This window comes from Canis lupus, chromosome 19, assembly GCF_048164855.1.
Source record: "Canis lupus baileyi chromosome 19, mCanLup2.hap1, whole genome shotgun sequence".
In the NCBI taxonomy this organism is placed as follows: Eukaryota; Metazoa; Chordata; class Mammalia; order Carnivora; family Canidae; genus Canis; species Canis lupus.
Window position 1 is genome coordinate 1,557,888 of NC_132856.1, and position 25,355 is coordinate 1,583,242.

A 25,355-nucleotide genomic window follows, 5' to 3' on the forward strand; every position below is an offset into this window, starting at 1 on the left:
CACCAACCGAAGGCCAGAGAAATCAGTTTGGGAAGGCTCAGGTCTTGAAGGAAGCTGCCCTTGCTCTGGACTGAGCCTCTCATTTTCCAACCCCCTACTCTCCTACCTCCCACAGCACCCCATCTGACCCCTTCCCTACCCACCACCTGCTCCATGTCTCTACTCTTCCCATCCATTGCTGATTCTCCCTCAGCTGGCTCTGGTCCCATTTCCAAAACTCTATCCCCCACCTCAACTGCAGACTACTCTGTCCCCCCACTGATCTCAGGTTGCAACCCCCACCTCCCCTCCTCTTCCAACATGCCCCTCCTTGCACTGTACTGATGGGTCCTCCCTCTCCCTTGCCCATGAATGTGCTTTCCCCATTCCAGCACTTCTTCCCCTTGTTGCTCTCTCCCCTGTGATCCTTTCCCTCCATTAACCAGAGCACAAGGAGGTGGCACCAATGAGCTCAGTGCAGACCTTGGCTGATCTTAGGCCGAGTTGTTGGGAGTGTACCCCACTCCCCCAAACAGGGAGGAAGTATCTGGCTGCAGGCTTTCACCCAGCAGCTCAAGGAATCAGAGAGGTGTCTTCATATTTGAGGTTCCTCCTGCTGGGAGAGGAAAAGGGGCAGGAAGCAGGACAAGGACCCAATTCAATCCTTACTCCAAAATGAATTTCAAATGGACCTAAATCACATGACTAGGCAAAATCATGAGAGAATATATCATTTGAAGAGGGAAAGTCTGGGATTTGACTTTAAAATGAAAATTTCCGAACATTAAAAATTAAAGGAGTAACTGTAAACTGGGGAATATTTGCAACACATATGGCAGATAATTCCTTTACTATGGTCTGTACAAACCAATTCTTTTTTTTAAAGATTTATTTATTCATGAGACACACAGAAAGAGGCAGAGACACAGGCAGACAGAGAAGCAGTCTCTCTGTGGGGAGCCCAATGTGGAACTTGATCCCAGGACCCTGGAATCATGACCTGAACCAAAGGGAGACGCTCGGCCACTGAGCCACCCAGGTGTCCCCAAACCAATTCTTAAAAGGATCAACCCAACAAAAAACTGCTAAAGGACATGAACAAGCAAATCACAGGAAAAAGAAATATATGACTTTGTAAACACCCAACAGGATACCCAGTTTCACTCAGAATTGAACACAAAATAAAAACATGAGAGCATTTTCCGTTTATCAGACCAGAAAATAATAGTTTTATAGAAGACTCATGGAAATGGGCATTTTCATACAAATACTGTGAACTGCATTTGCAATTTCTATCAAAAATCAAATGTACCTACCCTTTATCAATTTATACTGCAAAGTTGCACACAACATGATGGTATACCAGGTGATTTAGCATGGCACTGTTTGTAAAACAAAAGACAGAAAAGAAACTACATGCCCACCAACAGGATACTGCTACATGAATAATGGTACATCCATAGAATTCAATATCACATGGCAAAGAAAAAAAAATGAGGTAGATCTTATAGGCTAATATAGAACCATCTCCAAGACACACTAAATGGAAAAAAAAAAAAGTGTAGACATTGCATATCCTAAGGTCCTGTTTCTGAGTGTGTGTTTTAAAGGGGGATACAGAAGACTGTAAATACATACACTCTCCTTGGAAGGATCAAGAAATTTGCAACACTTATTTCCAGGGTACTCCCAACCAGGGTACCCTGAGCTAGGAGGAAGACTTATTCTTCATTGTTTGCTTCTGTAACTTTTGAGGCGAAAGGTCTCTGGAGGGACATGGAGAAAGTAGCTTGGGAGGAAGGGGCACAAACTTTGGCCTGAGTTATTCTAATCCTGTGAAGATATTCCTTGAAAATGGGGATTATAAAGGAACTTTCTTCCTCAGGTGAGGACTAAATGAAATAAAGAACATTTGGCATTAAGTCTCCCACACAGGAACCCCTTAACAAATGGGGTTGTTACAACCTTGCTACTAGTGTGCTAGGACTTGAGTTGCATCTCCCAAATCCCCACCCAACACCTCAGAAGTACTGACTACTGTGAACACAGGTCAGACCCAGAGCAGTACAAGGAAACCAGGGCTTCTTAGGCCTGGGCAGGACCCATTTGTCACAAGTCATGTTTCACCAGGTTGTGGAGCTGATTTCTGGCTTGGGGATTTGAGGCTTAATCTTTCATGCCCCTAAGGCCTGCTCGCTCCATCTGTCCATTCTCTTCTTGCCCCGGCCACTGAGTCAGAATCTCCCTTGTAGTCTGACAAAAGCTATCTGTATGGTCTCCAAGATTTCTTTCTCCCCTCACCAGCCGAGCCCCAGGTATACATCACAATCACTAAGGTTACATATATTCCCCGAACGAATTCCATCCACCATTGTCCTTGGTAACTGGTTTCTTTATTCCCCAGTCCCTTACTCTGCTGCTCCCTACTACCACACCCCCCAAAATTGTCTCATCACTCCATATGAGCCATCATCTTGTGTTTTTATTAGCTTTTCCCTTCCTGGTCATAAAGGTAACTGAGGTGTATTGTAGAAAATATAGACAAAGCAGTGATATTTAACCATTAACCACCCTATGTACTTATTTTTTTCATCTTTTCTATGCACGTATATTTAAGAAAATTGAGCTATCTGTACCTACCATTTAATTTTGTACTTAGCATTTTCCATTTAATACCGGGAACATTTTATATCACTAAATATCCTTTAAATTATGCTCTTTAGTGGTTGCATAATATTCCATCATATTATAATTTAATTATTCCCTTGGATTTTTTTTTTTTTTTTTTGGTAAAACTGTAACACTGACAAGTATATAAATCACTGCCAAAATACTCATTTTTAGGATAGTTAAGTGGTAGTGCAATATAAAAGCATATCAACAGTCTTTTAAAAAATGTTTTATCTTCCTGTAAGATGATAATGAATTATAATGGCTTAAAATATATAAATAATGATGTGATAAGGGGAACAAATCTCTGTAAGATGGAAAATGGAGAAGGCTGCATGGAGGGAGTAAGAACTTGGAACACTTGCTGAGGGCAATACAATGCAAGGAGGTAGCTGACATACCCTGCCAAATCCCAAAGCAACTTGGGACTTGGAAACCCCAGGTACATTAAGGGTAGAAGGGAGAAGTGAGGATAAAAATAAGGGCATTAACCAAAAGCCTTTAATAACACTTGACTTTCCTCTCTCCCACTCCTACAGAAGCACTTATGGTATCTAAACCCCAGACAAAATATCAGAGGTGTTCCTGCTAACAAAGCATATAAGCCCCAGACAAAAGATAGCATTCTAGAGCTGAAAGATTTCCAGGGAAGAGTTTGTTTCCTTCCGAGTATTCTAGAAGAAAGCCTCTTAACTGAGCAAACCCCACTCCCACACACAGAGGTCTCAAATGGACTTTTGATACACACATACAGATTTGTTTATGTCAGTAAGAATCACAACATATTTGAGGAAAGTCTCTAATGAGAGTAAACAAAGAGAAAAAAGGACCCAGGGGAAGGACACGAAGGGGTGAGATATCTGCTGACAGAGAAACCTTTAAGAAAACTCTTCTAATTACAACACTCAGAATTGAGAGGTGTCTCTAAAATGAGAATAGTATGCTACAAAAAGGGAACAAACAGAAAAGGAAAAGCTTTTTAGAAATTAATATTGGCAAAATAAGAAATTTGCTAAGCAGGTTAAAAAATAACAAAAGTCTCTCAGAAAATAGCACAAAACAAGGACATGGTAATAACACAGAAAGTAGCTGAGGATCAATCCACAGGTCCAACATATGACAGATAAAGATTCCAGAAAGACTAAAAAGAGAAAAAGGGGTGGGGAGATTATCACATAATACAAGAACATTTCCAAGAATAGAAGTAACCTGAGTCACTAGATTGAAAAATTCCACTGAGTACACTGGAGAATTAAGTGCACAAGAATAAAGAGGAGACTTTATAAAAGCTTTCAGGGATGGGGGCTGGGTGGGGGAAAAGATCTCAGTAATGCAAACAGTATTTATTGATTGTCAAATAAGAATCAGACTGGAACCAGGCATCTACAAATTCTGGATTAATTTTTCAATGTAGAATTTCAGAGCCAGAGTAACAATCAAGCTGGAGGACAGAGAAAGATGTTTTTTTGATATATAAGCACTCAATATTTTTGTTTTCCATATACTCTTTCTTGGCAGTGACTTGGAAGTTGTGCTGCAGTGAAATGAGTTAATAAATAAGAGCAACATGTACAATTCAATACACACCAAAGCCCCATTTAACAACAAAACAAGGGGCAGGAAAACATCAAGGGCAGACTAGCATGGGAAGCTAGAAACTAGAGGTCTCTTAAAGAGAAAAAAGGGGACTCAATAGAGTATCTAATTAGATGAAGAATCTGAAAATCACTCAGAGTGTGCTAAAAGCAACCAGTATAAGGGGAAAAGAAAGGCAACTAAAAACTCCAGTAAAATAATATATATAAATCATAGTAAGCTACTTAATCTGCAGTAAACATTTACATTACATTCATGCTGTTTATTTTCAACATTTAGAGCAAATCAATAAACAAAGCATAAAAGACTATCTGTGGTTACAGAATAGAGTTCAAGAATCAGACTTGACATTGTCAGAGGCAGAGAGGTGGAAGGGGAAGGAGAAAGAAATGGCAGGGTATATTCCACATCTTAAAACACAGAATTAAAATACTGTTTAGAGTTAATACAATAGAACTAAATACGTAAATATAATAATTTTTTCTTGATTATAAAGTTCTTGTTCCTTATAGAAAATATTACTTAAAAAGAAAAAAATGACTTTTAATCACCCATAATTCTATAATCTACAGGACCAAGTTTGAGTCTAAGCTCTGCAATTCTGTATGGCTGTGAACATGTCACTTAACCACTTATAACATTTTTTTATTTCCTTCAGGTAATTTATCTATTACTTTTTAACAGTACATAGTATATGAAACATTATATGAGAACTGTACTATATACACAATTATGAATCCAAATTTTTTTTTCACTTTAAAGCATAAAGTGGATACATACCACATGCTCTTCCATACTTCTAAGTATATATCTATCTATCTGTGTGTGTGTGTGTGTGTGTGTATACACATACTTGCTAAGGATTAGTCAGAGGGTTCCCAAAGATGAGACTGGAATCAAATCTTAAAAGAAATCTAAAGTTCAGCAAAGTAGACAGAGGCCAAGTAGGAAGTGGTGGTAATAAGCATCAGGGACAGTGTGAGCAAAGGCACAGAGAAAAGCCAGCACATGCCTCTAGGCTGCAGTAAAAATACATGCAAAGTGAAGAGATTAGCTTGGAAAGAGACTATGAAGAGCTTAGTAAATCATGTTAAGGGGTTCAAACAGTTTTCCTGAGACACCAGGATTTGGTAGGCCTTGTTTGCCTTTGTACTCCAGGAACTAGCACCATGTTTGCCACAAAGAGTGAAAAGAACTGTTGAAAGAAGGACACAGAGAAAGCCAGAAATAACCTCTTGGATTTCCAGTTTGGGTGCTGAATAACGCTATTTGCTTAAGGAGGGAATCCAGGAAAAGCAAGATTGAGATTGTATTTGGGCAACATCTAGAGATTCTGACCTCATTTCTTAATGTCACTAGACATTTAGGCCCTAGCGGATTCAAGAACTGGCCTTAGGGAGACTATAAACCACCACAAATGAGCGAAAAACTGAATGTGCTATCTGCAGGTCTCAGGAAGAGTATCTACAACCTCCATTAGATCCTCAAAGGGACTATGACCCCAGAAAGATTGAGCACACTGGATGGAAGAGCAAGCAAAGTGACAGATATGAAAGGATAACTATCTAGGCGAGGGAGGGACCCAGAACATAAAGATTAGCTTTGTCCAAACACCTCTTCCTGAGCTTGGAGATCCATGGGTCTGAGGCATGTAAGTGTAGGGGTGTGTGTATGTGTTGTGTGTGTGTGTGAATGAGTCTCTCCTCCCCTGTGCCCCCCAAAGTACAAGACTTTATCATCACTTCCATATCACTATGTTCTCCTTAATACACAACTGTTGCCATGACTTCTTGGCTGTCTTCTTAGTACTCATCAGTTGGCCTGGATTTTTGATAGCTAGAACTCTGATAGCTCTTGGCAACTTAAGAATCAGGGCTTCAGAGTTCTGATCTGCTTCTAGAAATAAAAGCCAAGAGAGAAAGGGGTTGACTTTTGGGAAAATGAAAACTTAAGCCAACTGTGCCAAGTAGTAGTCACTTCTCATCTATCAGAAACCATACAGAAAAAGGAGAGCAGTAACTTATTTTAAAGTCTGGAAATTAACTGGAAATAAGAGTTGTTAGTTAAGGATCTGGTCTGTTTGGTAATCCACTAGGCTCACATAATTTATGCAGCATTGGAGAAGTCTTGAACCTGGGTGCAGATTTGTGGAAACCAAGACCTGGAGATGAAATACAGTAGAAGTGTAAAAAGTCATTTTGTTGAATGAGGAATATAAAAGTATGCTGTGTAAAACTTGGTTTGCTCATATATATAAAGTGTTTGGTATATTCACTTAAAATACAAATAAATTAGGGCACAGAATCCTTACAACCAAGGTATAGGACATCCAGTGCAGCCAATGTTGTTAGTATCCTGTTTTGCCGAAACCACACAGAGTACTCTGCACATCCAGATTTTACTCGGGCTTTCCTACTCCACCTTTGATCACATGCATTCGTGGCCTACAGACTTTACTTGACTGCAGTGGCCATTACCTTGGTCACACAATGTGACCCCAAAGGGTTTCCCTCCAGAATTGGAAAAAAAAAAAAAAGTTGGCCCTGGGAATGGAAAAAAAATTTAAGTACACTAGGTTGTTCTAACATGCAGCCAAGTGAAAATCACTGTTTCACTGCAAGGTTGGGTGATTTTCAAATCTAGCTTTACATCATAATCACCTGCACAGCCTTTTCTGAGTTGCCTATGACCAGCAATCTTTAGCCAGGAAATCTCAATCATCCACGAAAAGCATTAAATTAGGATGAACATAGTGTGAAACCAGAAGAATTTAACTGTCCTAAGGATCCTAAGTCCTGGCTTGTATCTTTCAAGGAAAGTACACTTTTGGTCTCTTGATAGGTCCAGGTCAGATTTACTCCAAATCTTCAAACCTGCTCTTCTACTGGGCTTCCTGATCCTGCAGGGGTAAATACCTAGGCTTGTTCCCAATCTTAGCAAACACTTGGTGTTATCTTTGGGTTTCTCCATTCTCATCTGGGGGACAGGAACAGTCACAGAGGACATGAGCATTTCTGATTCTGACTTTTGAATCCTATTAATTTCTTATAGTTATGTATGATTCAGAGTGCAAACTGGGAAAAGAAGGTGCATATGCTTGGATTTAAGACCATAGTTGAAGGGGAAGAGAAAGAGGAAATAAACAAGCTTTGTTTACGCCTTCTATACATGAAAGTGTCCAAACACCTCTTCCTGAGCTTAAATACAAAACAAATGAGCCAGTTAAGTCCCAATGATGGGACTTCTACGAGTTGTACCAGATTGCTTGTCAGCAGGTAGGGCATTTACAATATGTTCTTGCTTGCTGAATGGGATGAAGAGACAGACCCACAACCAGGAGACTCCAATCCTAGTCTGATTTGATGCTTACTGTGGGTCACACTACCTAAGGCACGTCCTAAAATCTCAGCTTCCTCACCCCTTTCTCAGGCTCTGTGGAAGACCTGGATTGCAGGTGGTTAGACACAGCATTGCAGAACAGAGAACCTAGTTTAAATCCTGGATTTGAATGTAGGCTGCTCTTTGTTGTCTGATCACTCTCAGCTAGATGGGGAAAACACCTCTTTCAGTGTTCTATGGATTAAGGTAAGGATCTGTGTGAAAGTTTAAGGGAAGTGCTGAGGATTGATTCTATACTTGAAGGTGTATAAACAAGGAATTAAGTTCTATATAAATACAAGGCAATATTACATAACTCTACCTATTGCATAGTTTTATAAATTATTTTTCCAGGAATAAAGGCTCAATAGTAACAAAGGTTATCTTACCTTAGCCAGTTTCTTCATCCTTCTAAGTTTTCACATTCCAATACTGTTGAACTTCTCAAAAAAAAAAAAAATTAAGACTTTAGGAGTCCCACTCTACCTCCCCTCCTCCCTTTACTTTCTTCTTTGGTCCTCTCAAAATTAGGACTCCATTATTTCTTCTAAAGACCAGCCAAAAAGTGAGAATGACACCCAAAGTGAACCCCCCCTGGCTGGGCCTGAGCAGAATAAGCATAGATAATGTGAACAGGCCTTTCAGCAAGCTTTATTCTTTGACCCCTCTGTGAAGGGGCTGTTAGAAGCATCTCACTCTGATGGAATGCAATGAAGTTAGGGTCACATGAAGAGTTGTCAGCAAATGAATACACCCTGGCCCCAGTGTTTTGTCACCATCAATCCTCAAGTGCTTGGCCACTCAGACTGCAGAATGGAAGAGGTTTGTCAGACCCTCCCAGAGCTTTACCATACCAAGGTTCATGAGGTATAGACAACAGGGGAAACAGCTATTTCCTACTTCTATCCATTTTAGGAGAAGATTGCCTAAGGAATGGAAAGCTTATAAAAAAGTTCAAAGGTGAGTGTTGATTTGCTACCCCAAGTGGCTTCCTTAACTAGTCATCATTTCTTAACCCAAAATACTAGAATACAAGGATCAAAGCTCCAGAATTCCAAGCAGACCTATACCAAAAACCTGCCTGTTGCTCAAGAAATTGGGTTTAAAAAATCAAAAACACCTTTCCTCAAATAGGATCTTTATCACTTAGCTTTATATAACCAATTTCTAAAAAAGCCACATTCCATTTCAAACAGGAGGACCACTGAGGGCACACCTCAAAAAAACACAGTCCCTGCCTTTAAGTGCTTAGCTTTCACTTTAAGTCAGTCTCCAAAATGCTTATGTTCTGTGATATACTCCTGAAAACTGTTACTTTTAAGAACATGACAGCCTCATTTTTACAGAGGAACAAAACAGCAAAGACATATCCAATTAGGGGTTAGTGGATTACGATCAATGCCTGGAGTAACCAGTACCTGTTACTCAACAAGATGGGTTCTGTGGTGTCGCATGAGGTGTGAGTTAGAAATGAAAGCCGCGCCACACTTGGCACACTCATAGGGCTTCTCCCCAGTGTGGGTTCTCTGGTGCACAGTGAGGCTCGACCTTTGCCGGAAGGCCTTGCCACACTCATTGCATGTGTAAGGTTTTTCCCCATTATGAATTCTCTGATGAATAAGCAGGTACGAGCTACATGTGAAGGCCTTCCCACACTCATTACACACATAAGGAAGATCTCCACTGTGAATCCTCTGATGCACAATAAGGCAAGATAGCTGACTGAAGGCTTTTCCACACTCACTGCAATCATAAGGTTTCTCTGCAGTGTGAATTCTCTGGTGCACAATAAGGTGTGAAAAACAACTAAAGGCTTTTCCACACTCTTTACACTCATATGGCTTCTCACCAGTATGGCTTCGTTGATGTACAATAAGATTTGCACTCTGGGTAAAGGCTTTGCCACAATCATTACAGGCAAAGGGCTTCTCCCCAGTGTGGATCCTCTGGTGGACAATGAGGTTTGAGCTCCGAGTAAATGTTTTCCCACACTCATTACATTCATAGCATTTTTCTGTAATGTGGACTTTCTGGTGCCGAGCAAGTTGTGAGCTATAACTGAAGGCTTTCTCACATTCACTGCACTTAAAGGTTTTTTCTAAGGAGTGGATTTTTTGATGTACAGTCAGATTTGAACTCTGAGTGAAGGCTTTCCCACATTTTGAACATACATATGGTTTCTGTCCAGTGTGGATTCGCTGATGTACGACAAGGTTTGCACTCTGAATGAAGGCCTTTCCACACTCATGACATTCGAAGGGTTTCTCCCCAGTGTGGATTCGCTGATGCACTACAAGGTTTGCACTCTGACTAAAGCCTTTTCCACACACACTACATGTGAAAGGTTTCTGTCCAGGCTGGCTTTTCTGATTTTTAACAGAGCTAGAACTAAGGCTATATCTTTCCCCAGACTGCTGACATTTCTGATCTTCCTCTACTTTGAAGCTTTCAGGTACATGACAGTCCTTCACTGCCATATGTCTGAAACCTTTCTTTTCCCTCTTAATTCTTTGCCTCTTTATCATGTTCCCTTTTTCACAGGCTTCTCCTAACTCAGGTCCTTGAGGATTAACTTTCTGGATTCTTCCTGATATTATGAAGGGTTTTTCTGCTTCATCACATATCTCAGTTTTTGGAACCAGTAACTGTGGGTTCTTGGTTTCAGCACCTGAAACAACAAACAAAAGTATAAGTGTCAGCTTATTCTGGCCTAGAAAAAGAACAGGATCAAGTGATAAATGTCAGGATGTATGTGACTTTGGTGTATGTGTAAAATGGCTTCATCAAAGAAAAGAATTCCCCCATGTGTCACCTCTCCTCTCTAGGTTCTTCTGCCACACCCAGAGCAGACTCCACTGATTCGTGGTCTTTCCAGCACTTCCAGTTACCTCCATTGGACATCCAACACTGCTTCATGCAGGAAAGCCATCTTCAGATGGCTCTGGTTGTGTAATGACTGATCTTACAATTAAGACCAGTTGTAGGGCACTACTCTCCCAGGCTTGCCTCCTTACGTTAGCTACTTAGTGTAGATCTGCTTACAACCCACCACTTAAGGACATTCTGACCCTAGAAATGAAAATCTATGCAACTTAGACTTTTGTGTATGAGGAAGCTGGATATTCAAGTAAAGATAAGCATGGACAGAAAGGGTCCACTGGATGCCAGAAGGACCAGAGCAGCTAAGAGCACCTGAAACACTGAGAGGCTATGTAGCACATAGCTTAACAACATGACTGTGGAGCCAGACGGCTTGGTTTCAAACGCCTGCTCTGCCACATAGCTGTAGGAATTTGGGCTACTAACTTAACTTCTTTGCCTCAGTTTCCTTATCTCCAAAATAAGGACAATAACAGTATGTATCTCATAAAACCAGGAGAAGATTAATCAAGTTACTCTACAGTAATGTCTGAGCACAGGAAGTGGCTCTGGAGAGTCTGCAGTGACTTTGAGCCTCACATCTAGTACTGTGGGTCCACGTGTTGGGGCCCAGGAGCAAAGATGGAGATCCTTAGAGGATAGGAGTTGTTATGGTGATAGATGGCAACCCCAGAAGGGACTAAGGAAGAATGTGAACAGAGTAAACAGCTCAACACTTGTGTTGAGCAAACAGCTCTGCTTTGTGTCAAGGAAAGCTGACCCTTCTAAGTTTGAGACACTGTATAGCCTGTTCCCTTATGCCAGTATCATGAAAACAGCAAAACACCCTGAAGTTTTAAAACTGCCTTGGAACTGTAGTGTCAGAAAAGGGGTCCTAGAGTCAGTAACATAGTAACTCTTTATGTGTCTCCTCTCCACTCCTATCACCCGTGACCCAATGATGTGCACCTGTACAACCTAGCGTTCATAAACTCTTCATCAGCATTTGAATTATACCAAGTTCAGGAACACTACCCAGATAAGGCACATGAAACCAGGGCAAGCAGTGAAGGCAAGCCTCCAAAGGGGAGATATTCCTCCTGGTGGTGAACTTAGAAGTGAGCAGGAAAGCTGTGAGCTGCAGGTCATACAGCAACTGCAAGGGGGAGAATCCAGCATCTGTAAGACATCCCACCAGCATAGATCAGGGCAACTCTCCAACCTAGGAGATGAGTGAGACAGGGATATCAGGATACAAAACATGATGGGGGGGCAGGGAAACAGCCCAGTATGGTTACCTGGTTAAAACAACAGTTACACGACACTCCCATCATAATCATTCAGATAAGATAGGCAGTGCTGGAAAAAGGCAATGCAAGGCCTGCATATGGCAGAGAACTGAATGTGACAACAAATTATGAAATGCTAGTCTTTTTCCAGTTCTTTCTATTCCTACTCTTTTGAGGTCTTCTGATGTCTTTCTTGTATCTATTCTATTTTTCTTCCTGTAGCTTAACTGCCCTAACATTTTTGTCTTTTCAAAATTTTTTTAACTAAAGTATGATTAACAGTCTTATATTAATTTCAAGTGTATGACATATTAATTCAACAATTCCATACATTACTCAATGCTCACCACCCTAAGTGCAGTGACCATCTGTCTTCTTATCTTCTTTCTTATTTTACTTTTTCCCCCTCTATCTCTTTTCCCTAGTGCCTCGTCATCTCTCCTCTCTTGGTTTTTATATTACAACTCAGTGTGAGTGGAATATTCTGATTTTTTTCCTTGTATTATTTCATATCTCTTCTGCTTTTCTTTTGCGCACTTTCTTCTATGTTCTCTACTTTTCTTTATCCCATACATCTCACCTAATTTCTTTCCCTTCTAATGTCTCCCTCCTTGCTTTTTTCCATCTACTACTTCTTTCCTTTAGCTCTGTATCACTGACACTGGGGGCCTCCTATCCCCACCAAGCATCTTTCCAAGAAGAACAAATTCCAAGAAAACTTCAATCTATGACCTCACTTTCATCCCCTGACCTCACTCCTACCCTTTTTACCATAAGATTTAGAACACTAGAAAGCCATGAAAGATGAAGACCAGTGGGAACTACTGAACCAATTAGAACCAATAACAGAAACAATTACTTATATTTGCATCATGTTTTCTGTCAAGATTATTACAGAAGCAGGTACAACTGTGGCCTACAAGGTCTCCACATATTGGTCATTTAACATTTCCATTACAGGGATGAAGAGCTAGGATCTTGGCCAATGCCCAGGATCTAAAAAAAGGAAAAGTCTGTTCTGAGTACTCAAGCTCAAATCCCTTTGCATTATTAATTAACCAATAATGTAGAACCTGTACCTTTGGCTTGAGATAGTTATTTTTCCTTTTTTAGACCTTGAAGCATTATTGTAACCCTACTAAAGAAATTAACTAAAAATGTACTTGTGATGAACTAGAGGACAGGCAAAGTACAACTTTTGAAATCAATACCTTTTTTTTCATTTTTTTAAAAAGAGATCTAAAATGCTATCTAGGTCTACCATTTTAGCTGGAGACTCTATTGTAAGATATGAATGGTAATTTGATTTACTAAATTTGTAAGTCACTACAAATTCATTAGGTTTACAAAAGTGTGATTAGTAAGATTTTATACGTAAGATTAGTTAAGTCTGCCTACTTAGGTATTTGAAATATTTTTAAAAATTATATATACTGAATTTGAAATATAATACATTTTATATATTTGAGAATAAAAATAAGGAAATTTTTATATAAATTGATATGTAGATAGAGCAAAACGTTTTAAAAAGTTTAAAATATTAATCTGTAAAACCTGAGGCTTCACTAAACATGAATTAAAGGACAAGTATTCTCATTTTTATAAAAATCTCCTAGATGTATAAGTAAAATAAAAATAAGTTATGTTTAAATGCTTAAAAACTTGAGTTTTAAATGTTTTAAACTTTAATAAATTCAACAGTAATTAATACATAGGAAGCTGTAGATAAAACTCTCTCAGATGTTAACCACCAGGAATTTTCAAAGCATGTTCATGCATATTTTACAATTTTATCATCAAGATGAAACTATTCTCCTTCATTTGTGTGAGAGCTAAAAAGAAGGGCAAGACTGTATCTTCTTCAGTATCCTCAACACCTATCACATTACCCAGCACACAGAAAGCAGGGCCCCCACAAGATCCTGTATGCACTGAATGAATACAGTCTTGCTGAAAGAACAGGAAATGGAGGTTGAGAGAGAAAGGACTTGTTCAAGGTCAAAGAGTTATCAAAGGCAGGGCAGCAACTACACTCAGGTATTTCTCTTAATTTGTAGAACTTATAACCCTGCTGTTACCTGCTGCTATGCAAACAGCTGACAATACACAGAAGGGTCAATCTTGGCTGGGGAAAGGGTCTTGAGGTAAGAAGCAAAGAAGGGAAACAGTGATCATGCCTGGTGGACACGTGTTACTGCTGGAGTTAAGATGTGAATGAAAGATAAAGCAAGGAAAGAGAAAAAGAAGTGATAATACACAGAATGCACCAGAGAGAATGGAACAGAGAGCAGGAAATAGGCAACAGAAGCTGCTGATGAGGAATAATTAAAGAAGAGACAAGAAGATGAATAATATATAAGATAATCCTATAGTGGTTTAAGAAAGTGACCTGGTCAGTCTGAGGAATGGGCTAGAGAGCAGAGTATTCAAAATATTCAGGTGTAGCTCTGTACCAGCCAGATTTCTAGAATTCGAGTGCCGTAAGGGCCTTGGCAGTCACCCAGGGATTACTTCTACAACACAGGACCCATGGCTACCACATCCTTGACCCACAGTGACACATCACTCCTCTATAGGTAAGTTTCTGCCATTGCTAGTCAGACATATCCTGAGTCCCAGCCTAGAGAAAGAACCAGGTGATAAGTCAGCCATTAGTACCCTCTATTAAGACCTAGCTTTGAACATGAGTATAGTTGACACAACTGCTCAAAACCCCCCTGGAATCTGCACAAAGATCTATAAAAAAAAGAACATCTCCACAACATTTCCTCAAAATCACAACAAAAACTGACCCTTCTGACCTTAGCTGGCTTCTCTTGCAGGCTCACCAACCAATGATAAACACGAAGCATATGAAGAGTACGTGAATTTAAAGTTCACCCGTGTCTATCTGGTGTCTTAAGACTACATATAAAATGAGCCATTTCCTGTGACAAATGCACAGGTATCTTTTGGCATTCTTCTAGCCAGCTCTCCCTGACAGTTTTGATACCTCAATACTCTAGGTTTCTCAAGTTAGGAGATCAGACCACCAGTCTCTAAATAGATATGGAGAAACTCCAAAGGTCAGATTCTGAATCAGGGGGTAGAAACTTGCCGAGAGAGGTCATGATCCCATGAGTATCCAGTATCTCGTTCTTGGCCAAAGTCCCCGGTAATGAGTAGCTGCCAATGGTTGAGCCAGTAGGTGCCTCCTGTGTTGCTTTCAGGACGACAGCCATGTCCCAGAACATGTTTGGACCCTAGAGACAACAAAGCCCAGGTCAGTTTATGAGTGGATTGTCAGGGGGAGGTGGTATGATTAGTTTTGAAGATGAGAATGTAAGGACCTATTCCTGAAGACCATAAAAGATTTTTAAAAATTTTTTAACATTTAAAAACAAAAAAAAAGGAGAGGCGGGGCAAGATGGCGGAAGAGTAGGGTCCCCAAGTCACCTGTCCCCAACAAATTACCTAGATAACCTTCAAATAATCCTGAAAATCTACCAATTCGGTCTGAGATTTAAAGAGAGAACAGCTGGAATGCTACAGTGAGAAAAGTTCACGCTTCTATCAAGGTAGGGAGGGGGGGGGAAGTGGGGAGAGGAAAGAAATAAACAAAAGGCATCCAAGGGGGAGGGGCTCTGCGAGGAGCCACGCTAAGGCCAGGGCTAGTGTCCCCAGGACAGGAAAGCCATGCCTGGAGAAGCAGGAGTTTCACCCCATCTTCCCGGACTGAAAGGTGCTCACAGGGAGTTAGAGTAGGATCTGAGGAGGGGCGAGGATGCCCTCAGGCTCCCTGGGACACTAACAGAGGCACTTGCGCCCCAGGGAAAGCATGCCACACCCCGTGGCCCAGCTCCCTAAAGGGCTGCAGGGCACACCTGGCTGGACCCAGGAGCAGCTCAGAGGCGCTCCAGCAGAGGCTCTGCACAGAGGGGACTGCACGACCCCAGGAGCAGCTTGGGAGTGGCTCAGACCGCGGCTCCGGGGCGGAAGGGGCCTGGCGGCCGGGAGGGCAAATCCAACAGCACAGGCCCGGGAGCACAGGGCGCCAGGGACACAGCCCAAGATCCAGCACTCGCACCGGGACAGGCAGAAGCCAGGAGGGCCCAGGACAGCAGGGACACTCCTGCCCCAAGCGGAGCAGATCAGCGGCCCCGCCCCTGGAGGATCCAGGCCCCTGCAGACTGAGTGTTACTGCCAGAGCTGAATCCAGGGCTCCAAACCTGGCCGCCGCCACTGTTCTTGTTCCTCCTGGGGCCTCACAGGATAAACCCCCACTGAGCCTCACAGTGGCCTCACCAGATATATAGCTTAAACATCTTTCACTGAGCCCTGCACCAGGCAGGGGGCTGAGCACCTTCCCCAAGTGCTAACACCTGAAAATCAGCACAGCAGGCGCCTCCCCCAGAAGACCAGCTATACGGACAGGGGAAAAACAAATTATTGACAAAGCAGCACTGGAAAGTCCCAGTGGAAGTCGAGGGATTTACAGTATACAGAATCAGAGGATACTCCCCCTTGTTTTTTGTTTTTTGATTTCTGTTTGCTTCCCCCCGACCTTTCTTTTCTTCTCTTTTTTTTTTTTCTCTTTTTTTCGTTTTCTTTTCTTCTTTCTCTTCTTTTTCTCCTTTTCCCAATACAACTTGTTTTTGGCCACTCTGCACTGTGCAAAATGGCTAGAAGGAAAACCTCACCTCAAAAGAATTAGAAACAGTCCTCTCTCCCACACAGTTACATCTGGATTACAATTCAATGTCAGAAAGCCAATTCAGAAGCACTATTACACAGCTACTGGTGGCTCTAGAAAAAAGCATAAAGGACTCAAGAGACTTCATGACTGCAGAACTTAGATCTAATCAGGCAGACATTAAAAATCAATTGAATGAGATGCAATCCAAACTAGAGGTCCTAACGATGAGGGTTGACAAGGTGGAAGAACGAGGGAGTGACATAGAAGACAAGTTGATGGCAAAGAGGAAACTGAGGAAAAAAGAGACAAACAATTAAAAGATCATGAATAGATTAAGGGAAATAAGCGACAGCCTGAGGAAGAAAAATCTACATTTAATTGGGGTTCCCGAGGGCGCCGAAAGGGACAGAGGGCCAGAATATGTATTTGAACAAATCATACCTGAAAACTTTCCTAATCTGGGAATGGAAACAGGCATTCAGATCCAGGAAATAGAGAGATCCCCCCCTAAAAATCAATAAAAACTGTTCAACACCTTGACATTTAATAGTGAAGCTTGCAAATTTCAAAGATAAAGAGAAGATCCTTAAAGCAGCAAGAGACAAGAGATCCCTAACTTATAAGGGGAGAGATATCAGATTAACAGCAGACGTCTCCACAGAGACCTGGCAGGCCAGAAAGGGCTGGCAGGATATATTCAGGGTCCTAAATGAGAAAAACATGTAGCCAAGAATACTTTATCCAGCAAGGCTCTCATTCAGAATAGAAGGAGAGATAAAGAGCTTCCAAGACAAGTAGGAACTGAAAGAATATGTGACCATGAAACCAGCTCTGCAAGAAACTTTAAGGGGGACTCTTAAAATTCCTCTTTAAGAAGAATTCCAACGGAACAATCCACAAAAACAGGGACTGAATAGGTATCATGATGAAACTATACTCATATCTTTCAATAGTAACTCTGAACGTGAATGGGCTTAATGACCCTATCAAAAGGCGCAGGGTTTCAGGTTGGATAAAAAAACAAGACCTATCTATTTGCTGTCTACAAGAGACTCACTTTAGACATAAGGACACCTACAGCCTGAAAATAAAGGGTTGGAGAACCATTTACCATTCAAATGGTCCTCAAAAGAAAGCAGGGGTAGCCATCCTTATATCAGATAAACTAAAATTTACCCCAAAAACTGTAGTGAGAGATAAAGAGGGACATTGTATTATACTTAAAGGATCTATCCAAGAAGAGGACTAAACAATCCTCAATATATATGCTCCGAATGTGAGAGCTGCCAAATATATCAATCAACTAATAACCAAAGTTAAGACATACTTAGATAATAACACACTTATATTTGGTGACTTCAATGTAGCACTTTCTATACTCGATAGATATTCTAAGCACATCTCCAAAGAAACGAGCTTTAAATGACACACTGGACTAGATGGATTTCACAGATATCTACAGAAATTTACGTCCAAACGCAACTGAATACACATTCTTCTCAAGTGCACATGGAACTTTCTCCAGAATAGACCACATACTGGGTCACAAATAGGTCTGAACCGATACCAAAAGATTGGGATCCTCCCCTGCGTATTCTCAGACCATAATGCCTTGAAATTAGAACTAAATGGCAAGAATAAGGTTGGAAGGACGTCAAACACGTGGAGGTTAAGGACCATCCTGCTAAAAGATGAAAGGGTCAACCAGGAAATTAAGGAAGAATTAAAAAGATTCATGGAAACTAATAAGAATGAAGATACAACCATTCAAAATCTTTGGGATACAGCAAAAGCACTCCTGAGGGGGAAATACATCGCAATACAAGCAGCCATCCAAAAACTGGAAAGAACTCAAATACAAAAGCTAACCTTACACCTACAGGAGCTAGAGAAAAAACAGCAAATAGATCTTACACCCAGCAGAAGAGAATTAATAAAGATTCGCGCAGAACTCAATGAAATTGAGACCAGAAGAACTGTGGAACAGATTAACAAAACCAGGAGTTGGTTCTTTGAAAGAATTAATAAGAGAGATAAACCATTAGCCAGCCTTATTAAAAAGAAGAGAGAGAAGACTCAAATTAATAAAATCATGAATGAGAAAAGAGAGGTCACTACCAACACCAAGGAAATACAAACGATTTTACAAACATACTATGGGGCAGCCCCGGTGGCGCAGTGGTTTGGCGCCGCCTGCAGCCTGGGGTGTGATCCTGGAGACCCGGGATCGAGTCCCACGTCAGGCTCCCTGTGTGGAGCCTGCTTCTCCCTTTGCCTGTGTCTCTGCCTCTCTCTCTCTGTGTGTCTATGAATAAATAAATAAAATCTTAAAAAAATAAAATAAAATAAAAATAAATAAAAACATATTATGAACAGCTATACGCCAATAAATTAGGCAATCTAGAAGAAATGGACACATTTCTGGAAAACCTCAAACTACCAAAACTGGAACTGGAAGAAACAGAAAACCTGAACAGGCCAATAACCAGGGAGGAAATTGAAGCAGTCATCAAAAACCTCCCAAGACCAGGGCCAGATGGCTTCCCAGGGGAATTCTATCAAATGTTTAAAGAAGAAACCATACCTATTCTACTAAAGCTGTTCGGAAAGATAGAAAGAGATGGAGTACTTCCAAACTCGTCTATGAGGCCAGCATCACCTTAACTCCAAAACCAGACAAAGACCCCACCAAAAAGGAGAATTCTAGACCAATATCCCTGATGAACATGGATGCAAAAATTCTCAACAAGATACTATCCAATAGGATCCAACAGTACATTAAGAAGATTATTCACCATGAACAAGTAGGATTTATCCCCGGAATGCAACGCTGGTTCAACACTCGTAAAACAATCAGTGTGATTCATCATATCAGCAAGAGAAAAAACAAGAACCATATGATCCTTTCAATAGACGCAGAGAAAGCATTTGACAATATACAGCATCCATTCCTGATCAAAACTCTTCAGAGCTTAGGGATAGAGGGAACATTCCTCAACATCTTAAAAGCCATCTACGAAAAGCCCACAGCAAATATCATTCTCTTTTTTTTTTTTTTTTACAAATATCATTCTCAATGGGGAAGCACTGGGAGCCTTTCCCCTAAGATCAGGAACAAGACAGGGATGTTCACTCTCACCACTGCTATTCAACATAGTAATGGAAGTCCTAGCCTCAGCAATCAGGCAACATAAAGAAATAAAAGGCATTCAAATTGGCAAAGAAGAAGTCAAACTCTCCATCTTCACCGATGACATGATACTCTACGTAGAAAACCCAAAAGACTGCACCCCAATATTGCTAGAACTCATACAGCAATTTGGCAGTGTGGCAGGATACAAAATCAATGCCCAGCATTCAGTGGCATTTCTATAGAGCAACAATGAGACTGAAGAAAGAGAAATTAAGGAGTCAATCCCATTTACAATGGCACCCAAAAGCATAAGATACCTAGGAATAAACCTAACCAAAGAGGTAAAGGATCTATACCCTAAAAACTATAGAACACTTCTGAAAGAAATTGAGGAAGGCACAAAGAGATGGAAAAATATTCCATGCTCATGGATTGGAAGAATTAATATTGTGAAAATGTCAATGTTACCCAGGGCAATTTACATGTTCAATGCCATCCCTATCAAAATACCATGGACTTTCTTCAGAGAGTTAGAACAAATTATTTTAAGATTTGTGTGGAATCAGAAAAGACACCGAATAGCCAGGGGAATTTTAAAAAAGAAAACCATAGCTGGGGGCATCACAATGCCAGATTTCAGGTTGTACTACAAAGCTGTGGTCATCAAGACAGTGTGGTACTGGCACAAAAGCAGACACACAGAACAATGGAACAGAATAGAGAACCCAGAAGTGGACCCTGAACTTTATGGTCAACTAATATTCGATAAAGGAGGAAAGACTATCCACTGGAAGAAAGACAGTCTCTTCAATAAATGGTGCTGGGAAAATTGGACATCCACATGCAGAAGAATGAAACTAGACCACTCTCTTGCACCATACACAAAGATAAACTCAAAATGGATGAAAGATGTAAATGTGAGACAAGATTCCATCAAAATCCTAGAGGAGAACACAGGCAGCACCCTTTTTGAACTCGGCCACAGTAACTTCTTGGAAGATTCATCCAGGAAGGCTAAAGAAACAAAAGCAAAAATGAACTATTGGGGCTTCATTAAGATAAAAACCCTTTGCACAGCAAAGGATACAGTCAACAAATCTAAAAGACAAACTACAGAATGGGAGAAGATATTTGCAAATGACATATCAGATAAAGGGCTAGTTTCCAAGATCTATAAAGAACTTGTTGAACTCAACACCAAAGAAACAAACAATCCAATCATGAAATGGGCAAAAGACATGAAGAGAAATCTCACGGAGGAAGACATAGACATGGCCAACATGCACACGAGAAAATGCTCTGCATCACTTGCCATCAGGGAAAAATCAAAACCACAATGAGGTACCACCTCACGGAGGAAGACATAGACATGGCCAACATGCACACGAGAAAATGCTCTGCATCACTTGCCATCAGGGAAAAATCAAAACCACAATGAGGTACCACCTCACACCAGTAAGAATGGGGACAATTAACAAGGCAGGAAACACAAATGTTGGAGAGGATGCGGAGAAAAGGGAACCCTCTTACACTGTTGGTGGGAATGTGAACTGGTGCAGCCACTCTGGAAAACTGTGTGGAGGTTCCTCAGAGTTAAAAATAGACCTGCCCTACGACCCAGCAATTGCACTGCTGGGGATTTACCCCAAAGATACAGATGCAATGAAACGCCGGGACACCTGCACCCCGATGTTTCTAGCAGCAATGTCCACAATAGCCAAACTGTGGAAGGAGCCTCGGTGTCCATCGAAAGATGAATGGATAAAGAAGATGTGGTTTATGTATACAATGGAATATTCCTCAGCCATTAGAGACGACAATTACCCACCATTTGCTTCAACATGGATGGAACTGGAGGGTATTATGCTGAGTGAAGTAAGTCAATCGGAGAAGGACAAATAGCGTATGTTCTCATTCACTTGCGGAATATAAAAAATAGTGAAAGGGAATAAAGCGGAAAGGAGAAAAAATAACTGGGAAATATCAGAATGGGAGACAGAACATGAAAGACTCCTAACTCTGGGAAACGAACTAGGGGTGGTGGAAGGGGAGGAGGGTGGGGGCTGGGGGTGACTGGGTGTCAGGCACTGAGTTGGGCACTTGACGGGATGAGCACTGGGTGTTATTCTATATGTTGGCAAATTGAACACCAATAAAAAAGAAATTTATACATAAAAAAGTAAAAATAAAACAAAAAAGAAAAAAGAAAATAAAGGCAAAGGCTTCTCTGATCCCCAACATGGGTCAGGCAGAGAATCAAGGCACCGAGTTTTTTCTCTATCACTTTGATTTCACTTCACTACCCACTATAGCACCGAAACCTAATTTACCAGTGGGTGCATGACAAAAGAGCATGTGGGGAGATTTTCCAGGGTACAGTTTTCTGAGGTCTAAAGATCACAAAAGCAAGGTTATGATCTTTGGGGAACCACAGTATCATCTGGTTCAAATGTTTTGAAAGCATTAAGGACCAGAGTATAGGGTATATCCTCCCTCTTCGAAGTGCAACCCATAGATCATCACCAACTGCGAGCTTGTGAGTACAGAATCTTAACCCAGACCTCCTGAATCAGAATCTACATTTTTATAAGATCTCCTGGTGATTAAAATGTGAGATATCAATTATATTAAAATTTGAGAAGCACAGGTTAGAGCTATCAGAATCTGACTGGAATCACCTGAAGTTTTTAAAAAACACAGATGTCTGGGACCCACCACAGGATTTCATTTAACTGGAATAAAGTATGGCATGAGCATCACAATTTTACAAAAATCTCCCCAATCAATTCTGGGTAGCAAGGTTTGAGAACCACTGGTTTAGAGAAAGCACTAAATGTCCCATCAATCAGAAGAGACTATTTGTATTATATTCCAAAGGCCAAAGGCTAGAGCCCTTGCCAGAAAATAATACTCCAGGTGTGGAAGCAGAGGGACATAGTGCCCTCTGAAACTACTTGAGGTTTTCAGGTCTCTTCTCTCCGCTTCCTCCCAGACAATTATTTACCTTTTCCTCCTGTTCTGATATATCAAGGCCTGTCTGAGGACCTTCCCCAGGAGCCCAGACTTTGATGTTCTCAGAGTGCACTTGCTGACTGGATGCCTGACCCAGGAAGTTTTCTTCCTCTTCCTCCTCCTTTTTCACGGTCACTGAGCCCCAGGCAGTTAAATCCATGGCCTCTCTCAGTTGTGCAGTCATCTTCTATGCTCAGGAGGGGAATTATTATAGCTGGGGGCTGCCCAGCAGAGATCAAGTCCCATCTAATTTTTAAGTTTCAAAAGCTTCTTCTTAGGTTTCTTCCCAGGGCCAAAATGAAGACTGTCTACTGAAAAACCAGAAAACGTTGTTAGCATTGAGCAGAGGTATGCCTGGATGTCATAAAGCCGACTGGCCAATTTCACCAGTGCCTAAGCAGCAGCCACTATGGCAAGAGTCTGCTCTACTGCACCTTCATAGAATGGAGAGGGTTCAACTGCAAACATGTAATTTGTTCCCATAATAATCACAGATAGCTTTATATAATATTTATTGAGTTTTTTTCTTGTTTATAGGGATAACGTATTTTTATTGTAAAACTTGAAAAATACAGAAAAGACTAAGAACAATCAGTCCTACTCCATCTCCAAGGAGATGCAGCACAGAATTTAAGGGAAAAGCTTCAACCATAGTGACAATCATGACTTAATAAACTTTTTACCTATAGGGATATATATTTCATAATTATCACGGTTGTTTTTTTTTTAAGAAGGAATATTAAAACAGCGCTTTTTTAAATTAGCAAAGATACACAATAGCATAAACTAAAGAATCTCAAGAAAAAGACTGAGGGTCTACATACCAACATTTAGGGGTGGTCATCTTTGGGTGATGTAGTTTTGAGATTCTTTTTGTTTGCTTACTTTTTCCACTAATTCTAAATGCCTTGTATTACTCTTAAGATTAAAAAAAGAGATGTTTTATGTTGCCATTCTCCATGCTTATTATTTTTAGTAGCTATACAATAACCTATAGTATTAATTCCCCTATTCAGTCATTCTTAACCAAAAAGAACCAAGTAGGGGTGCCTGGGTGGCTCAGCGGTTTAGCGCCACCTTTGGCTCAGGGTGTGATTCCTGGTCCTGGGATCAAGTCCCACATCAGGCTCCCTGCATGGAGCCTGCTTTTCTCTCTGCCTGTGGCTCTGCCTCTCTCTCTGTTCTCTTTGTCTCTCATGAATAGATAAAATTTTTTTTTTTTTTAAAAAGGACCAAGTGATACAGAAACACACAGAATTAAATATATTCCCCCCACAGTTGTTACCAGTCATCAGTGTTTTCTCTGCATTTCCATACAGATATGTACACCTTTACAGAGAGCGCTTATTTCCCAAAACAGAGATTAGATCACACCTGTGCATTTTTCAGCAACTTGCATTGTTTCTTTCTTACCTCAATCTCTATATTTCACATAGTATTCCATAGTCTTAGATCTTTCCATATAAATATATACAGAGTTACTTCATTCTGGCACAGAATTCTGAATTATACCTATACTATAACTTAATCCTACTTATGAGCCATTGCTTTAGTAAAAGGCATTTTGATTGTTTTCAGTTTATATTCTTAATAATTAACGCTAAATTTTTTTCTGTGCAAATAGTTTTTTCTTCTGCTGAATTACTCCCTCGGAATATAGGCTCTGATTAGTGGTTCAAGGATTTCATGGTTGATAAACATTCCAAACTGCTTTCTTAAAGGATCACACCAACAACTTAACAGTACCCCTTCATCCTAATTGATTGTTTGTGTTGTTGTTTAATTTGTGAGTAAAACGATCTTACTGGTTTAGTTTATTATGAGGAAATTAAATTTCTTCTATTCCCCTTCAGACGTTTTACTGGGGGAAAAAGGTGCTAATTTTTGTCAAGTCCCCTTTTGCTACTATTGAAGTAATCGCATGCTTTCTCCTACGTCAGACTTATTGGCAATTTACCGCACACACTGAATTTCTTGACGCAGCAGTACTGTCACTCCTGCACCAATCCTCAATTCTGGGCGATTATTCTTTCCATCGTCCATTCTTTCCACGAGGTGAACTCCACCAGGTACAAAGGCCCGAACAGTCCCCTGCTGCGTCCCTCCGGACCTGCCTGCGGCTAAGGAACCTCACGCGCGCCTCCACCCAGACAGCACAGACTCCCCAGAGAGGGCTCCCCCAGCGCCCCTGCCCCCTGCAGACCCCAGGCGGCCGCACTCCGGGCGAGCCTGCCCCAGGCCCCAGGCCCCAGGCCCCAGGGCCGTCCGCGTTCAAGGTCCCCGGCCAGACCCCCGGCAGGCGCCAGCTGGGCTTCTGAAGTGATGGGACGCGGAGCCGCCTTAGGGACAAACAGGCCAGGGCCCCCGAGGAGGTCGCGGCGGCCCGCCCTTGGGATGGCCCTTCCCGCGCCCGGGACATTTGTGCCCACCCCCGCCAGACTCACTGACCGTGTCTCGAAGACGCCCGCCAGGAGCCCACGAGCACTACGGCAAAAGGCCAGCAGGATCCGACGCCCCGCGCCTCCGGCGCGAGAACAATAACCGGACAGGAAGTGCCTAGAGCCGGGCTTCCGGCTTCTCCAGTCTCCAGGCCGGCCTCTCTAGGAATCTCGGAGGTGCGGTCTTCTCGATGGATGTCCCAAATCGCCGCAGACCAGCGACGGGAGCCAAGTGCTTTGGAAGGTGCAGGTGAACTGTGGCCCCGAGCTTCAGGGAAGGGGACATCCCCTGGCTCGGCAGTACTTAGGCAAGGCGCGTAGGCAGG

At 41.4% G+C, this 25,355-nt stretch overlaps 1 protein-coding gene across 10 annotated transcripts; it reads right to left on the reverse strand.

Annotated features, from left to right (window-relative positions):
- Positions 1-1,177: 1,177 nt before the first annotated feature.
- ZNF35 (zinc finger protein 35) lies at positions 1,178-25,326 on the reverse strand. Of its 10 annotated transcripts, XR_012011414.1 has the most exons (7): positions 25,040-25,313; positions 22,584-22,902; positions 14,869-15,013; positions 9,042-10,291; positions 8,013-8,063; positions 6,347-6,406; positions 1,178-6,141 (listed from the first exon to the last, which is right to left on the reverse strand). XR_012011414.1 is itself a non-coding variant. In XM_072784820.1 (5 exons), exons 4-5 carry the CDS (start codon positions 11,681-11,683, stop codon positions 9,045-9,047), a joined length of 1,413 nt encoding a protein of 470 aa, XP_072640921.1. In that variant the 5' UTR covers positions 11,684-11,704; positions 14,869-15,013; positions 22,584-22,899; positions 25,040-25,326; the 3' UTR covers positions 1,178-9,044. The 10 variants fall into 10 exon arrangements, 6 of the variants coding, with proteins under 6 accessions (XP_072640921.1, XP_072640919.1, XP_072640922.1 ...); XR_012011415.1 differs by lacking the exon at positions 6,347-6,406; XR_012011413.1 differs by having other exon boundaries at positions 1,178-6,406.
- Positions 25,327-25,355: the final 29 nt, after the last annotated feature.

Excerpts from the sequence above, each read along its gene's own strand:
- ZNF35 (XM_072784818.1), bottom strand. The coding sequence starts at position 22,775 with ATGACTGCACAACTGAGAGAGGCCATGGATTTAACTGCCTGGGGCTCA. Across the intron at positions 15,014-22,583 it reads TATCAGAACAGGAGGAAAAG|GGTCCAAACATGTTCTGGGA; the intron begins GTAAATAATTGT and ends TGTTGTCTCTAG. Across the intron at positions 10,292-14,868 it reads TGGGATCATGACCTCTCTCG|GTGCTGAAACCAAGAACCCA; the intron begins GCAAGTTTCTAC and ends TTGTTGTTTCAG.